General features: G+C 36.4%; 1 protein-coding gene and 1 long non-coding RNA gene across 2 annotated transcripts; both read right to left on the reverse strand.

Moving 5' to 3' along the window:
* Positions 1-768: 768 nt before the first annotated feature.
* LOC146563038 (uncharacterized) lies at positions 769-11,873 on the reverse strand. The gene is made up of 4 exons (XR_014894554.1): positions 11,648-11,873; positions 10,866-10,958; positions 986-1,076; positions 769-909 (listed from the first exon to the last, which is right to left on the reverse strand). It is a non-coding gene; the product is annotated as an uncharacterized LOC146563038 (long non-coding RNA).
* Positions 11,874-12,310: 437 nt separating this feature from the next.
* On the reverse strand, positions 12,311-16,234 carry LOC146563039 (nuclear factor 7, brain-like). Its single transcript, XM_085295383.1, has one exon. It carries the CDS (start codon positions 16,122-16,124, stop codon positions 14,709-14,711), a length of 1,416 nt encoding a protein of 471 aa, XP_085151509.1. The 5' UTR covers positions 16,125-16,234; the 3' UTR covers positions 12,311-14,708.
* Between the last annotated feature and the right edge of the window lie 2,928 nt (positions 16,235-19,162).

A 19,162-nucleotide genomic window follows, 5' to 3' on the forward strand; every position in this document is an offset into this window, starting at 1 on the left:
CTCCTCCTCCTAGCCCCCCCGCTCCAGCAGGTCGCAGAGAACGGGGGTGGGAGAAGACTCCAAACCTCCCTCCACCCGCTCATTGTAGTGTTGTTCCATGTGTGTTCTAAGGTGCATTTAAAACCCAGGAGGGCATGGAGCTACCTGCCAGAGAGCAGCAGGTAAGCGCATAGTCCCTCCTGCTAGCCCTCAATGTCTACGTGTATTTAAAATTGAGAGGTGGGCAACGATGCCAGGGGTGAGGTGTACACCCTGATGGTAATTTGGACTCCGTGTATCGTGCCCACCCCCAAGATCCTATATGTATGTGTAATGAGGGTGTGAGTAATGTGAATGTCTAAGTTGTGGGATAAAATTGAGGCAGAGGCAGCCAGAAGGGGACAGAGGGGGGGGGGGGGGGGGGGTAGCCTCCTCTGCTGAACATTTGTTAACAGTGGCACATGAGTGGGAAACTGAGGGAAAAATCACAACTGTAGAGTGTTCTCAGTTGCAGGCAACATTGTAAATAAGAAGCGGTCAGCTCTCCTCTCGAACATTGTCAACAAGTTAGTCTTAGTAACAGGGCCACATTGATGTTGATAAATGTTTAGAGTTATTTGTTAACATGAATGTTCAAGATGTTCAATAAGCATGTTAAGTGCATATGTATTCCCTTTTTTCTTGAGTCTGTTTGCTCATGCAAAATGAAATGCGATTTATACCGACTAAAAATGTCAGGATGAATAGAACAGACTCGGGCGCAGACTGAGAAACACAGTTTAACTGAGCTTTATTAACCACACCGGGTGCTCTATATACACGCGGGGGGAAAAGGGTCCACAGGGTAGGGAAACACAAGGTCCTCACACACGCTCCACGCTGAACAGCTCCACTCGCACTCAGGGGTCCAGGGTCACAGCTCCGGGAAATCTACACACAAACACGAAAGTTACTCGTAGGTACGCACAAGAAATGATTGCTTTCTACAGAGCCAGTCAATACTAACTAGAGTTACTCAATATTCCAGCGAGGAGTAGCTCAGCGCCCCTGCCTTATGAAGAGTCAGCAAACAGTTGTGAGGAATCATCGGTAATCAGCTGCAGGTGCGTCGGCCAAGGACAGGCACAAGGACCATGAAAAAAAATGAATGATATTTAATTGTGATTAATCAAAATTAATCCACAGCAATCCTGTGATTAATCTGATTACAAATTTTAATCGTTTGACATCACTAGTTTGAATTAAATAAAACTACATGCTGGGTTAAATGTCTGAAAGATGATTTTCAGGAAAAACAAACAAACAAACAATAAAATCACTGCAGGTGCTGATGAGTAAAATATTAATCAACCATAGACAATATGTTTGCTAATAAGAAGAAAGTTTAAAAAACAACCAAATGTTTACGATAAAGCTTTGCCACTGTAACTTTTCCCCCCATAAGAAAATGTTGACTTTATAATGAAATCTCAGTCTGACTTGATATCACAGGTTTTTGCATGTCTGCAGGGTAAAAAAAGATTCAATTGGCAAAAAGAATAAATGAAGTTTTACTGACTTTTAGTTAATCACTCATCTTTCTCTGATAATTATAGTAACTCAACATTTCTTAATAACTCCTGACAAATTATTTATTTAGACCCACTGTTTATGGAAATACAAGAAAAATATGTTTTATTTGTCTATTTAAAATATTTACAGATGAACTCGGCTCAGTCTTAATGCTCTTTTTTACCTGGTAAGTCATTCCTAACATTTAACGATTTACATTTAAAAATGTGAGAAAGTGGAAATAAAATGTTTAAACGTTTTTCCGTAAATGAAAATACAAACTTTGTGTCCATGTTGTGAGTAAAAATAATATACGAATAAAACACCAATATAAGTTGGAGTCACGTGTTGAGCTGAAAGACGAACATATTATTTGTATGAAAGTTTCATTAAGAAATGTATGTATTATATGAACTTTGTCTCCATCTTGTGTGTAAATATAATATACAAATAAAACATCACTATTATAAAGCTGCACCTTCATCTGAAATCTCTGCAGCTTTGTTCATACAAACTATTTTCTGAGTTTGGATGCAGTCATTTGGATGGAGGAATCCAATCAGGTTGGTGACTCAGCAATGATGAATTCTGTCATCAAGCACCACTACCTGTTAAAAAATATTAACATACAATTACTGTTTTTTAGATAAATGCACCTGTGCAGTAACTGCTAGGAAATTAAAGACAAACATATTTATAGGAAACAACTGTAATGCTTTGAAGAGCTTAACACACGAGAAGTTAAAGGAACTGAAAATGTGTTGAAAGAAAAGGCAGAGTGTTTGGAGAACACGTGAAACAAGATTCAGCTGGACAGAAGTTTATTAAAGAGAAATGGGTTCTCCTCCAAGTTTTGTTCAGTAGATTTCACTTACAGATTCTCTCTAGTGATGTGAAGTCTAGAAGGTGTCTGCTCACAAAACTCATTTAACAAATATTTTGATCATTCATTTAAAGAAACAGCAGTGCACTGAAGACAGTACTGCAGGGCCGTGCAGAGAGGTTTAAAGGGGCGGGTGCTCAAAGTTAAAAAGGGGCACATTGAACCAGGTTGAATAACAACAACACACATTCATCAAGAATCTAATATGGGAAGGGCAGGGCAGTGTTGATCTGAGACTGTAGACATTAAAAAGTCCATAGGAGAGATGGTAGCTGATTAAACAAGTGTCATGAGATAATAACAAAATGCAAAGATTGGTGACAGCACTTGGAACCATAAGGCAACAAAAAACTGTGAGAAATAATTTAGGCTCTGCCTGTGAATCACTCTTTGCTTCTCTTCTTCCTTCCATCCCATCATTTCATATATCACTCTCCACTTGCTGTCTATCTGAGAACAAGGCACAACTTGTTATTGCAATAAACTATAATCTAATTATCCACACCTAACAACTCCAGCACTTAATCTATAATAAAATGATGACAGAAAAATGTTATAGCCCTGCCTTTAGTAGCCTCACACAGCTCCTACTGTTTCCTCCTCATGTCCTTACCAGCCATGTCTGGACAATGTTATATCATGAGTAATATTTTTTTTTAAAAATCCATCTAAATAAAACACACACATGCATGCACACACAGTGACATGTTAGACCTTCTTCAGAATACTGTATATACTATGGGCATCATGGTGCTGATCCAGAATCCTTACATTATTATTTATTACTAGAGCTACAATAATAAAGCAATGAGGAGGGGGAAGTAATAAATATGAAATAATGTCATTATGATGATTCCATTTGTTTCACTATCCACTCTGTGCAGGGGCAAAGCTTATTACATTTTTAAACTGTAGAGATACAATCATTTTACTGCTGTAAAATCCAAATTTTGTCTTATTTAAAATATAAATCTAATATAATCTGCTTCTTAATGTATGTTCTTTAAAATACAGCGTGTGTTTTTTAAAATATTATAATAATGCATAATTATGTGGACATGCATATTAGATCGTTTTTTAGTGAAATATAATCCCTCCAGAAAGGCAGGAAAAGCCCGGAAACTTACTTTAAAACTAAATATGTTCTAAATACTTTAAAACTAAATATGTTCCCTAAAACGGTGACAGAGCTACAGACCCATGACAGCCTTACACAGGTAGCCAGCAGCTATGACCAGCACTACCTGTGCAGTTAATAAAAGGACAGGTAATGTTTGCAACAAGACAACTTACCAACGTGTACGTAATAAGCCAATACTCCTGGGTGCTACACACTACAGTGTGCGCTGTACACCTACTTACTGGTTTTGTCGCATCAGTCTGTGTCTCTGAGTTAACTTGTGTTTCTCCTACAGCTCCGGACCGCTAAAAATGCGCGTGCTCTTTGTGAGCTCGTTCCCGGCTCGTAACCAGCGCGTTCTGCCGTCAAGGGCGATCATTGGTTAAATGTGATCATGTGACTGATGCAAGCCAGATCCTTTTATTTAGCAAAACTGTGATTAATAGTTAAATATTATTGTTGAGGGGCACAGACAGGACTCCGCACCCACACACACATTAAAAAAATAATAATAATTTTTTTTAAAAAGTTGCCTTATCAAAAGGGCACTTTGGGCACCCATCAGGAAAGGGGCGGGTGCTCAAGCCCCTCTAGCCCCCCCCCTGCACGTGCCTGCAGTACTGTTACCAATAGAGTCAGTGTAAACAGATAAGTGCCGAGATAATGCTACAATGCACTGACTAACATGTCTAAGAAACCACAGTATCAATGTTAGGTTGCACAGTAAATGCACAGAGTCACATATAACTGTGTTAGGCCATTGATAATAATTTCATATTCATCATATAAATGAATTTATGAAACACTGCACTAATTTAGGATTAATAAAAAACATTCAAAAACATGTTTTTTTTTATTCTGGAGAGATCACTGCATTACAAGAATGTGTACTCGATTAGTCTTTTCACTAGGCTGATGCTAGTACACTCTTAGAAAGGATGTGTTAAAAATGAAACAAAGAAATATGTTATTGCAGTAGTAACAATCTTTTTTTGTGAATTTTAACATAGCATGTAAAAAAAATGTGTAAAAATCTTAACAGTTATTTTCAGAATCCAACCAACAACAGGACAGTTCTTCGTAGTTATATTTTTCAGCAGGAGATCTCACACTTTGCAGTGGAATTTAAAATCAGATTTCAGCTACTCCTTCAGGTCATGACTGCTTCTACAGGAACCACTTTGTGACTCTGGTGGAGAGAAAACTCACACACAGGACACACAGAAAAGTTTAGGCACTTCCTGTTGAATTGTCTATTTTTCGTAGTTGTATTTTTCAGCAGGAGATCTCACACCTTGCAGTGGAATTTAAAGTCTGTTTGACAGTGTGGAAATGTTTTCATTCATGACTGTTAAAAGCAAGTCAACCAGCAGATGGTGTTGTCGTAATACAATCTTAGAAGATCTTGGCAGTTTTGTTTCCATACAGAAAGAAAATGAAAGAAGAAAATTATATGTTGAGCTCTCAGGATTTGCTTTTACTTAAATAAAGTATAAACATGACAGAAAGAAGGAGAAATCTGAGTTGTTTTAGTCTGCTGAGGAGGATTTCAACTGACAGATACTAAACCAGTTTTACAACATTTTTGTTTTTCAGCAACTGCCACAGGAAACACTTTCCCAGCATGACTTTAACAACAACATCAACATGCATAGAGAATAAAGAAATCTTTTTACACTTTTTGTCAAATCCAAATCAAGACTGAACCAAAAGAGAAAGTGTAAAATGCTAAAAAAAAAAAAAAAAAAAAAAAAGAGCAGTCATGTTTTAATCAAGATGATATAAAAGTCAGAAACAGACACATTGTTACAAAATGCCTATCCCAGCTGTCATATCGAGACAGTCTAGTCTGCCCCAGGGCCAACACAAGGAGATAAATGACCGTTTTCACCCACATTCACACCCACGGGCAATTTGAAATCATCAGTTAACTGTTGGAGTAGTTGGTGGAAACCCAGGCAAACAGAAAGTCAGTTGGTGGATTCAAACTCAGGACTTTCTTGCTTCTTGCCACCACGCTACCATATTCAGACACAGTACAAGGTTTTAATGAATGTATCTGCAATATTTTCTGAAACTATAGTCTTGATTTTTTTGTTTTACTTGTGAACTAAGGTTACTGAAGCAAATCATATTACATATGAAAAAGTGAAAATAAATTGTGTTATAATACTGTTTTTCAAGTTCCTGGGTACCAGAGGCGGAACCAGACATTTGAAACACCCGGGGCTTAGCCCTAAAGGGTAGTATGCATGTGGGATTATTATTATTTTTTTGGCGGGGGGGGGGGGGGGGGGGGGGGGGGGGGGTTAGAAATGACTGAAAGATTAATAGGCTCTGTTTTGAGTTTTGTTCAAAAAAGAATGACTTCATATAGGGAAAAATATATATCACATGTGCAGGACACCTTAAACTAGTTTTTTAATTAAGCAGCAAGGCAGAACACAATCGGGGCTGTATCAAGACATGAGGACTAAACCCCAATTCAACCAGACCCAGAACTGATCCGGAATTAAAACAGGACTACAACAGTTCAAAATCAGGACTACCGAGGATTTAACCAAGACAGAACCAGAATCAGAACTAGATGATAGTAGCACTAAAAATCATCATAGACCTGCACTACACTTATTTTTTTAATTCTACCAAAGTCCACTATTTAGATTTAGAAAAGTTTATATAATTATTTAGCCTTGTTGTGCAAACAAGCCTGCATAACTTAATAAATGTAGAATTTGAAAAATAGCAAACCTAAAAAGAAACACTAGGTACGAGATACATGAGTACCTGTGATACAGTGATGCTTTTGGTAAACAATCATTTGACTAACATGTGTGTCACCTGTAATCCACCGCCTACTGTGTCATTATTATTCAGAAAACTAGAGCAGTATACTACTGGCCATTGGGCATACCGGGCATCAATGCATTAGCGCCGTGATTACAGCCGGATTGGCGTCCTTGCGGTGGTGCCGTAATGTTTGGTGATAAGAAAAAATTCCAAATAATTCTGGCTATAGATTTTGTTTGGGCAAACAAAGGTACTAATAATTGACATCAAAGAGAGACAAAATGGCAAAGATGAAGAAAGTCGAAGAAGATCTGGAAGAGATTAAGCATTCACTTAATTCGTTGACGTCGGAAATTGAAAAAGTAAATAAGCAACAAGGAATATTAATGTCGATGATGGAGCAAATCAAAGAACTAAAAGATCTGGTCAAGGAGAAAGATAAGACAATCCATTTTTTGGAAAGGAAGGTGGACGACCTAGAACAGCAGGCTCGACTCGAGGAAATGGTCATTACAGGTCTGGAAACTAAACACAGAACATATGCGAGAGTTACCGAATCTGGGACTGGTGCAAAACGAGGAGAGGACGTGCCCCCGATGGAGGAGCTACAATCGTTGGAACGGCAGGTTGTGGAATTTTTTTCGAGTAAAAATCTTCCCCTGCATAGTAACAATATATCTGCATGCTATACTCTTCCTAGAAGGCACAAAAATGCTCCTCCAGCAATTGTAGTGAGATTTGTTAATCGAAAACACAAAGTAGAATTGCTGAGACGGTCCAGCCTTTTGAAAGGAAGTGGAGTATATCTGAATGAACATCTTACAAAAAGAAATGCAGATATTGCAAGACAAGCTCGTATTTTACGGAAGGAGAAAAAGATTCAAGCAACCTGGACCAGGAATTGCAAAGTGATGATTAAACTGAATGGAACACCAGAAGAAGCCAAGGTTGTAACGATTAAGGAACTTGAGGAATTGGACAATTATACGTGATAATATGATTAAGATAGACAAATGGTTGCGACCAATTATGGCTATAACTAGTTTATTTTTGGCAAGGTCAAATGCTACTTCGGGAGGAAAAGGACAAAAGGAAATTGAAAAATTGGATATGGAAGATAACAAGATCAACGGACTTTAAAATATGTTGATAAATGAATGTGAGATTGCTTAGGATCTTTTCTTTCCTTTTTCAGTTTTTTTTTCTTTTTTTTTTTTTTCTCCTTCTTTTCTCTTTTTTGTTTCCTTCTCTTTCTTATGAGGTAATAGATAGCGCTAGAATAATTTATGCATTATGTTTGACGACACAGATTATAAATCATATGATTTTGAAGTAGGTATTGACCCTGAAAGGAATGTGCTTAATACAATTAATGTCACATGTGATTATTTTACAGAGGAGCAATTCAGGGATAAGGTTGATATAGCCAATACATTTTCTTTAATTCATATTAACTGCAGAAGTCTTTATAGAAGTTTTGCTTCGATTGAAGATTTTCTGTATAGTCTGAGAGGCAAGTTTCAAATAATTGCTCTGTCTGAAACATGGTTAGATGAGAATAAGGGTTGTAATTTTTGTATTGAAGGATACGATTTGTACTTTGTGAATAGAATTAAGACAAAGGCAGGAGGGGTGGCACTTTTCGTTAATTGTGATTTGAAATGTAAAAAAGTTGAATGTATGTCTGTTGTTATGGATGATTTAATGGAGTCTGTGACAGTAGAATTGGATATAGAAAAGAGAAGTAATATAATTGTAACGTGTATATATAGGAAACCGGGATCACAGATTGAGTTATTTACAGAAGCAGTAGAAAATTTATTGAGTAAGGTTAAGGGAAATAAGACTGTATGTTTGTGTGGTGATTACAATATTGATCTTTGTAAAGTGACAAATGATAAGGCTTCGTCAGATTTTTTTGAATTATTATATGGTAAAGGATTTTATCCTTTAATCATAAAGCCGAGTAGAATAACGGAGAAATCAGAAACACTAATTGATCATATTTTTATTAATAGTTTGGAGAATAATATTGAAAGTGGCCTCATCATAAATGATATAAGCGATCATCTACCAGTCTTTTTTATTTTTGATTTAAATATGAAAAGAAAGAAAGAAGCTAGTTTTGTGAGTTATAGAAGGTTAAGAAATGATGAAGCAATTAATAGGTTTAGACAAGATCTCATGGAAACGGACTGGAAGGAGGTTTATGTTAATGAGGTCAACATTGCATACGGAGTATTTCTAAATATATATTTGGCCTTGTATGATAAACATTGTCCATTGATATCATTTAAGCATAAGAAAAAGAATATAAATAGGAAACCTTGGATAACTAAGGGTCTTGCAAATGCGTGTAAAAAGAAAAATAATTTATATAGGGAGTATATAATATATAGAACTAAAAACGCGGAAATGAAATATAAACTATATAAAAATAAGTTGGTATTAATATTGAGGAAAGCTAAGAAAGATTACTATAATAAAGTTTTTCAGGAAAACAAAAATAATATTAAGGGCATTTGGAATATTTTTAAAGAGGTATTGGGTAATAAGAACACACCCAAAGTTCGGCCTAATTATTTTATTAATAATAATCAAGTTGTTAAAGATAAGACCGAAGTAGCAAACGAATTCAATTCTTTTTTTGTAAATGTTGGACCTACTTTAGCAAATCTAATCAGGAAAAATGATGATCCAGGAGATGAGGAAGCCTGGATAGGTGATAATAGAATGGTTAATTCCATATTCTTAGCCGATACTACCATAAAAGAAATAGTAGCAATCGTAAAAAATTGTAAAAATAAAAAATCTACTGATTGTGATGGTATAGACATGGTCATAATTAAAAAGACAATAGATTGTATAAGTACTCCTCTTTGTTATATTTTTAATCTTTCGCTACAGTCAGGAGTATTCCCTGACAGAATGAAAGTGGCAAAAGTAATACCATTATATAAATCAGGAGATAAGCATAGTTTTAACAATTATAGGCCAGTGTCTCTTTTATCACAGTTTTCAAAATTGCTAGAAAAACTCTTTGCACAAAGACTTGATAGTTTTATTGAAAAATATCAACTAATACATGAAAACCAATTTGGATTTCGTAAAAATAGGTCAACGGCATTAGCGTTGTTGACTTTTATTGAAGATATTTCATCTGCAACACATAATAATAAATACACAGTGGGAGTATTTGTTGATTTAAAAAAAGCTTTTGATACGATACAACATTCTATTTTGATTTCTAAATTGTATAACTATGGAGTGAGAGGAGTAGCATTGAATTGGTTAATGAGTTATTTAGAGAATAGGTTGCAATATGTTTATTATTTTGGCAATACTTCTGAAAGACTGAAGATTGTATGTGGTGTTCCTCAAGGTTCTATTTTGGGACCTAAACTCTTTAATTTATATATTAATGATATTTGTGACGTATCTAAAAGGTTAAATTCGATTTTATTTGCAGATGACACAAATTTTTATTGCTCTGGAGAGAATTTGAAAGACTTGGTTGAAATTATGACTTCTGAGATGTTAAGAATAAAAAAATGGTTTGATGTAAATAAATTATCTTTGAATCTGACAAAAACGAAATATATGATATTTGGCAATCGTGTAAAGGAGGATAAAGTCATTATGTTTATAGAGGAAGAATTGATTGAAAGAGTTACTGAATTTCGTTTTTTGGGTGTAATAGTGGATGAGAATTTGACATGGAAATCTCATATTGAACATATTAGAAAGAAAATGGTCAAAAGTATTTATATTTTGGGTAGTATAAGAGATTTATTAAATTATAAAACAATGCGTATTTTATATTTTTCTTTGTTTTTTTCATATATCAACTATTGTGTTGAAGTTTGGGGGAATACATATGAGAATACCATAAAACCTTTAAACCTATTACAGAAGAAAGTTATACGAATAATTCATAATGTTAAATATAGAGAACATACAAATAAATTATTTATAGAATCAAAATTATTAAAATTAGGAGATTTAGTGAAATTACGGACATTATTAATTATGTTTAAGGCTAAAAATAATATTTTGCCTTTTAAGTTACAAAGAGTATTTTTGATGTGTTCAAGGGGAGAAGAGAATAGAAGGAAATTTTATTTTAAACATCAGTTAGCCAGGACTACACAAAGATTAATGAGCACAACGGTTAGGGGTATAAGACTGTGGAATTCACTTCATTATAATTTAAAGAATTGTATAAATTTACAATGTTTTAAAAAGTGTTATATGTTTAAAACGATAACTCAGTATGAAGAATGCGAATGAATGTGATGTTGGTTTGGGATTCGACCGGAGAGAAATGTCAATATTAGTTTGTTCCTGATTTTTTTGGTGCCCACCGGTGATATAAGTTCGATGGTAGATAGGGGGCAGGGTTTAATAAGAATATTTTCTTCTTCCTGCTCCTTTTCACACATGGTTGTTGTGTTTTGTTGACAGAAGATGTGGTTGTTTTTTGTTTGTAGTACCAAGTGTGAAATAAATAAAAATGAAATGAAATGAAATGAAATGTCTCACCTGCTCTTGTTCATCTCTGTTCTGTCCTCATTCTGCATCTCCCTCTCTGTTCCTCTCTCTCCCTCTTTGTGCTGACAATCATCAAATATACAGCTGAAACCAGATATTTATGTACTCTTCAGATCAAAACACAAACACTTTTTTAATTGTAACATCAAATCAGACTAAATGTTTATTTTTTTAGATTGATAAATATAAAAAACATATTTGTTAACTTTAAGAGTAAAGAGAGAAACTGTCTGTATTTCTTAATTGCAAATGGCACCAAATTGTATTCAAAATTGAGCCACACTTATGGAGCTCCACAGTTGTCTTCCTGGTGTTTTGGTTGACATCTCTTGATTTTCCCATGTCAAAAAAACAGGCTCTGTGTTTTGCCTTATATGCATCCACAGCTGTGCCACCAATTTACTCACATGGACTCTACTAACCTATCAGAAGCTTCTTCAGCTCAGAATGGAATCATCTGGAGTTTTCTTATTAATTAACAAACTTAGTGTATATGTACTCCTAAAATTGATCAAAGTGATAAAAAATAGACAGCTCTGTCTCTCTTTATTCTGACATTTAACTAATTCAAAAGATATTTCAATATTTATCTAAAACAAAAGTTTAATCTAAATTGATGTTGTACAGTAAAAATGTTTCATGTTTTCTCCCTAAAGTGTATGTAAATATCTGGTTACAAATGTGAATATCCTGCTGTGTACTGAAATCCCTCTTGTTTTGCATAGAAATATACTGAACAACATACAAAGCATAATATATAAAATAACATTTACCTGAGTTTTTTCTTTGAAAGAAGCCTCGAATGTCCATTCTTATATTTCAGTACATAACTGAAACCGATTTAGTCGGGGAGGGTAAGAACTGAAAATATGAAATAAACACACGTAAGCTAAGACTCTCTAAAAAAATAGCATTTGTTCGGCTTTTCATTTCGCCATTTGTTGATTCACTTGAAGAGCAAGTAACGTAATATTGGTCAAGTGATCAGTTTGATATCAATCTTTCGTGATACACCGTCATATTTACATTATTTGTACGGTACGAATGATTTGCTTTGGTACCTGGTCAAACTTAAGCTCTCCTTAGTATGGCTGGCTCCGTTTCTCCAACAGCGCACTCACTGCTGGCAGCAGCTGCCCCGCCCCCTCGCTCAGTCGCTTAGTGCCCGAGCTCGGATCATACCAATATCAGGGGGGATTCACGCACAGTCGTAAATTCCCACAGTGTGCACTATGTGCTTCGAATATTGTGTGTACTTTTTGTTTTATACAGTTGTCAGCCAGGCATCTAACTATGAAAAAATTACACTTCAAAAGACCCCGGGCTTCTGACAAAACAACCCGGGCCCAGTAAGCCACCCCCACGCTCCGCCCCTGCTGGGTACCACCATCTCCCAGGAGGTGAAGTGGGAGACCAACATCTTAAAAAGACCCAGCAAAGGATGTACTTCCTGAGACAAGTGGGGAAGTACAGTCTTCCACATGAGCTGCTGATCCAGTTCTACACTGCAGTCACTGAGTCTGTCCTGTGCTCCTCCTTCACAGTCTGGTATGGTGCAGCCACTAAACAGGACAGGAGCAGACTGCAGCGGACTGTACGGGCAGCTGAAAAGATCATCGGCGCCCCCTGCCCTCCACCCAGGACCTGCACCTCTCAAGAACCAGGAAACACGCAGGGAAAATCATCACAGACCCCTCACACCCTGGACACAGACTTTTTGACCTGCTGCCCTCTGACAGACGGTACAGAAGCCTGCAGACCAGGACCACCCGACACAGTAACATGTTCTTTCCCCTCACCATCTCCCTCCTAAGTCTCACATTGCTTCACACTGCTAGACTGCAATAGATGTGTGTGTGTATTGAGTCATTTACATATTGTTGTGATCCGGTAGAGACACCATCTACCGGAAACAAATTCCTTGTATGTGTTTGAGCATATACTTGTTCAATAAACGCAATTCTGATTCTGATTCTGTTGAGAAAATATCAACTTTGTCTCCATCTTGTGGTTTTTGCAGGAACAAAACTGCTCACAGTTGCGTCCACATGATCAGGTTTTATTGCAGTACATCAGGAGTCAGTGTTTGGTGAAATTATAAGTAGTGTGCATGAAGGTTGTGCTGTCCATTGGCAGGATGAGACAAACAGAAACCTCTAAGTTGCTCTAATAAGTTTTCATGTACTGTGTGCAGTAGGCAGGAATGGTGGAACAAAAGGTGAACTTCTCCTGTCAAATACTAAAGTTGTTCCATAAACTACTCGTGTTTTATGCTTGTCTCTGTGCAGTGTGGACCACAACAACACAAAATCACCTAAATTGATTTTTGTTTCACGTTACAGAGGCAACTTGCTGAACAGTTCTGTGATCAATATTCTAACATGTTAGCTAAAAATAAAATAGCAATGAGAGTTATAATAACTTTTGATTCACTGAAACACTGAAACTCAGAGTGAAGTGTAAAAAATAAAATTAAAGCCTTATTATAAAACATCAGAAGATCAAACTATCAGAGATGGCTGCCTGCTGCTAGTGGGGCAGAATTTGTTTTTAGCTTCTTCCCTGAATCTTCACAGGCAGCTTAAACAGAAGCTATGATGGCATCTCAGAGACACAGGATCTCCGAAAGTCTCACAACAACATACATGGCAGCATGTCAGGATAATTCATTTTGCAGTCCTGTTTAGGCGTTAAATGTTTTTAAAGAAATATTATAAAATCTGACCTTCAGCTCACATCTCTGCAGCTTTGTTCATACAAACTATTTTCTGCTCTGTCGGTGTGTAAATATTTCTGTAGGATACGTCTGAATTTTATTTTTACTCTTAAACAACATATGTTAGAGTTTATAAACATACAGGTGTGAGAATGTCAACGTTATCAACATTTGCATTTGATTTCTGTGAGGATCAGACCAAAGTGAGAATCAGTGACTCCATCAAAGCAAACTGCACAAGTCTTCTCTGATATGCAGTTTAAGAGAGCTGAGGTTACATGTGAATGTTTGTATTTACAAACCAACAGAAGTAAATGATCATTTATTCTAAAGAGTCAGTAAATGTTTACACAACAATCAAAGTGAAATTTCATGTTAAATAAATCTGAACCAATGACTGAATGTGTCTGAAAGCTGATTTACAGTCAAACACAAAAACAACAGAATCAATGAATTTGATTGATTTCACTTCACAGAGACATTTTGTGATTTTCAATAATCAACTGAAACGGCTGAAATGAAGATGCTGCTGAAGTAAACATATTGTAATTTTATCTGTTTAAACATTTTTAACCTGCTGATGAGACAGTTTCAGAACTTAGAAGTCATTTCTTTGAATTTGGAAAACTGTAAAGTAGACATGTTACTATAAAATGTTATTTAACTGAAAACAAGATGCTGATATTCAGGAAAATTAAGATCTTTAGTTGTAAAGTTGACTCTCGCTGATGTGACACAAGTTTAATCATTAATCCTTCTTTAAAGAAGTGTCACAGTTTACTGTTCACACTCAACAACTTTGAAAAGCAAAGAAATCATCATCATTTAGATTTTAAAATTAATAAAATATTTACATAAACAACATGAGAAATATTGTGAAAATATTAATTTAAAAGAAACAAGAATATTAAAAGCAAAAATTTCTTACAGAAACTCGAGTGGGTCAGATTTTCACATGAAAAAGTTTCTTTGGTTTCATTGAATTGCTAATAGTTCCATTTAATAAATAAAATAAAATAAAATAAACTCATAATGAAGTTGGTTTGATTAATAATTTCCCTAAAATTAACCCTGCTGCTGTACTGAAAAAACAGTTAAAATAAAGAATCACTTTACAATCAAATCTCAGTCTGACAGATTTTGATATCAGAGGTTTTGGCGTCTCCTGCTTTTCCAATATAAAAATATGGGAAGAGTTTCTCAGTGAAAGTGTCTCTGTAAGTGTAGATCAGAGTCATGTCTTCAGGGTGATAGAAGGACACCTCCCCCCTGTCATAGTCCAGCTGGACTCTGATCCTCTGGAGACTCTTCTTCACTGTCACAGTCTGACCAACACCATTAGTGTATTTTCCACTGCGATGGAATAAACACCAGATTCCATATTTTGGTGAAGCAAAGCGCTCTCCCTTCCTGTCAACTGACTCTTTAACTAAACCCACATACCAGCGTGGATGGTCTCCCACCTCCACCTCCCAGCTGTGTTTCCCTGAGCTGAAGCCCTCAGAGCCAAAAACATTGGTATACTTTGTGTTTCTCTCTGGATTATCAGGAAGCTGCTGCTTTGTGTCTCCACGTCTCACACTGGTCAGATCATCAGACAGATAGAGACGGGGGCTTGCAGTGTTTGGGTCCAGAATGACAGGACTGAAGTGGACCTTCTCCTTCATCTTCTCCCACACTCTGAAGGACAGGTTGCCCAGGTGTTTGGCCACATCTATCAGTGCTCCTGAGACCAGCTGTGGATCTGACACTGAGCTCTGGGCTCTGCTCTGAGTGTCTTTATAACTGCTGAGGAATGGCACGCTGTGTTTCTGCAGCTCTTCTTCAACAGCAGAGATGCTGTCTGACAGAGAGGAGATCTGCTCCTCAATCATCTTCATCTCTCTGCTGATAGTCCTCCCCTTCTGCTCCTCTTCCTCCCTCAGAGCTGCCAGTCTGGACTCCTCTTCCTCTCTCAGGAACTGCTGGAGCTTGTTGAACTCTGCTCTGATCTGCCTCTCTGTGGACAACAGCTGCTTCTTGGAGTGTTGAATCACTTCATTGTATGTTTTCTCCACTTGTTTGTATTTGTTCCTCTTGTCCTGCAGAGACTTTAAGTCAGATTTCAGCTGCTCCTTCAGATCACTGACTGCTTCTTCTACAGGAACCACTTTGTGACTGTGGTGGAGAGAAAACTCACACACAGGACACACAGCTCTCTGCTCGTCCACACAGAACAGTTTAGGCTCTTCCTCATGTTTACTGCACACCACTGTTAATTTCTTCTCTCCCTTTTCTGTCTCAGATGATCCAGATTTCTGTCTCCCAGCAACTGAATCAGCAAGTTCTTTCAGTGTAAAGTTCACCAGAGGATATTCCTTTGAAGATTTTCTTTTACAAATGGGACAGTTTTTGTTTTTAGTTTGTTCCCAGAATTTCTGCAGGCAGCTTGAACAGAAGCTGTGGCCGCAGCTCAGAGACACAGGATCTCTGAAAGTCTCTGAACACACATGGCAGCTCAGGAAATTTTCCAAAAGTCTGACTTTCTCAGCCATTTGATCTTAAAGTATTTTTAACTCACCAAATTAGTGTCTCTTGAACTTTCTGATTAAAATCCTCCAAACGTGTGTTTTGCAGCAGAGATCTGACTCCCTGTAATGGCGTCTCAGCTCAGTCCAAAAGTGTCGGAATTTACTTTCATTTTCATGAATCACGATCACGTTTTAAACTGAAACATGCACAAAACACTTGTGTCCATCAGAGGGCGCTGTGTGTGTCATTCAGATAGTTTTCAGTTTGTGCTCGTTAGTGAAAGTGAAGTGAAGTGAAAAATGTTGAAAATCCTGACTTCTCCTTTTAAAAAAAAAACGAAACCTAAATAGAACATAAAAATGACACAAAGAAGGTGAAGCTGTTGTGTTTCAGAAGTTCATCACAGGGTTTAGATTGTCAACCTGTCAGACCTCTGCTCTCACACTCAAAACAAAGAAAAATTCTTGACCCTCATGAACATGAAGCAATAATTCTGAGTAAAATGCAGCTGAAATACATAAAATCAAAAGTTTATTTTTTCAAATAATACATCATTAAAATATGCTTGTTATAAAATAAATGTATACCAGTGAAGTTAATTTCCTTTGACCAGATTCAATCAAAGATGACTGTATTACTGTAAACTGACTACATCCTGTAAGTAGTTCGAGTTCAGGGACACAGGATCTCTGAATGTCTCTGAACACGTTACAGTTCAGGAAAGTTTCTACACTCATCAAATGTCACATCTTTACAGCTTGAACCTTACAGTCCTTCAAGAAAGCAAAGTTCTTTTAGAGAATTCACATGTTGTAATGGTATTCTAGTTAATTAATAACCACCAAACACAATATCTGCTTTTACTACCTGGGCTGTGGCCTCAAACCTGCATAAGAGTTTAGACCTTTAGACTCCAACTTCCAAGTTTGTCATGAACTGAAATGTGATGAGCTGACCAGTGTTAGAGATGTCACCGAAATTATAATGAAAAATAAAGAGAAAAATCACAGTGAACAGACCAGAAATGCTAATAATCAAAAAATAAAACTGATATAAACTGCTGATATGACATAATATGACACTGAACTGTGACAACACAGAAGAATTTACAGTCACATGTCACAAATCAGATTCTGGTCAAAGTCATGTTTAAGGTACTACTGCCTCGAAGTTGTTAATCACATCCACTTTCTTGAAAAATAATTAAAAAGACAAAAAACAACAACATTGTAGAGCTCTTATAAATGCATTCAATGAAGCCAATGAAAGAAAAAATACAAAGAGTGAAGTGTTCAATAAATCAATACATAATATGACACAATAAGGATCTTATGTCTAAACTGAGTACAGGGATTGTGGTGTGAGGTGTAGATTTTCTGTATCTTTGTGTCAGTGAAGCTGAAACAGTTGTTGAAGGAAGTGTTTATCTGCAGGTCCAGTAGGAGATGCAGAGGATGGTCTGGGTCCATTATCCACAGCAGCAGTCATCAGGATGGAGGGATCCAATCAGGTTGTATAAAGCAAATTTATGAAATATTCATTTTTTATTTTGGTGTTTTTTTTGTTGTTACAATCCTAACCTCGTTACTTTCACCAATTAAAATATTTTACGTAACGTGGAGCAACGTGTGTATGGTATACCGATTATTGGCCATGATTGTAGCATAACTATCCACACAAAACACAGGCTTTATTCAGACCATGACATGTGAATTAAGACAATAACTATGGTGTTATACTTGGTTAGAGTTGTTGGGACTCCCAAAAACTTCCTTGAGGTGACCGTTTTTGTGATCTGACACTATATAAAAAATGAATTGAACTGAATTCTCTCTCTCAGTAACTCAGAGACCAGTTTCCCATGAAAAATCTGTTTTCTGCATTATTCGCTTGTTTATTACACACCAGTCTTCAGTTGTGTTCAGTGCTTTTGTTTTTTCAAAATTGGCCTCTGACAAGAAACTTTCATTTCTGCTGTTCAATACTGAAGAAATATAAACTCTTACAAATTATGCCAAATTACAAAAATCTTAGCTGTGTCTCTAATAAAACCTCTGTAACTTTGCTCTGCTTCACTTCAGCAACATCAGGTAATGTTCATATTTTGATTCATGGTGTTCTTGTGTTTTTGTTCAACTGCAGAATATTTTAAGAGTGTTGTGTGCTGTAGAAAGCCAGGCCAGGAAAATCTCCTTCATATTTTCCTGTGTTTTATCCTCAGTTACACCTTTGATAAAGTCTCGCAAGTGTCAGCTTTGTTTTAATACACAGATATAAAAATATGGATAAATGTACTGATAAATGATCATAATTATAATATTTCTGATGGTTGACCTCGTGAATTGACATCGAATCAGTTATAGAAACAGAAATCGATACCCTGCCCTAGTGTGAACAGAGTGTTTGTGGTGGCAGGCTGGACAACAGAGCTACAATTGTTAAAAACACTGGGTTATGTGTTGATGTCACTTTTGTGTGGTTTTGACCTTTTTGTAGAGCAGTGTCTGCTTTACACACGCTGTGACAGTTTCACGCTCTCGCAGGTAGCTCTCTGTGCTCGGAGAGACATCCTGCTCACGCGAGTAAATTTATTTTTATTTCTCTACAGGAACTTTGTGTTAAAGGGTCAACGCACCAAAAAGGGTTTTGATAAGATTTGATTGCTCGTGCAAGACAGAAACTAGTCAGGGTGATTAATAATGAGCACAAAATGTATCACATCCATACCATCCATACTGGGCTGGCCGGGCAGGCACAAGGACCATGCCAAAAAATGAATGATATTTAATCGTGATTAATCAAAATTAATCCACAGCAATCCTGTGATTAATCTGATTACAAATTTTAATCGTTTGACATCACTAGTTTGAAATAAATAAAACTACATGCTTGGTTAAATGTCTGAAAGATGATTTTCAGGAAAAACAAACAAACAAACAATAAAATCACTGCAGGTGCTGATGAGTAAAATATTAATCAACCATAGACAATATGTTTGCTAATAAGAAGAAAGTTTAAAAAACAACCAAATGTTTACGATAAAGCTTTGCCACTGTAACTT

Source organism: Mchenga conophoros, linkage group LG12 (assembly GCF_057382185.1).
Source record: "Mchenga conophoros isolate Kocher_MC1m ecotype Shallow Benthic linkage group LG12, M_conophoros_male_GT1.1, whole genome shotgun sequence".
In the NCBI taxonomy this organism is placed as follows: domain Eukaryota; kingdom Metazoa; phylum Chordata; class Actinopteri; order Cichliformes; family Cichlidae; genus Mchenga; species Mchenga conophoros.

Bases quoted from the DNA above. Each gene is read 5' to 3' on its own strand.
- LOC146563039 (XM_085295383.1), bottom strand. From the start codon at position 16,124: ATGGCTGAGAAAGTCAGACTTTTGGAAAATTTCCTGAGCTGCCATGTG.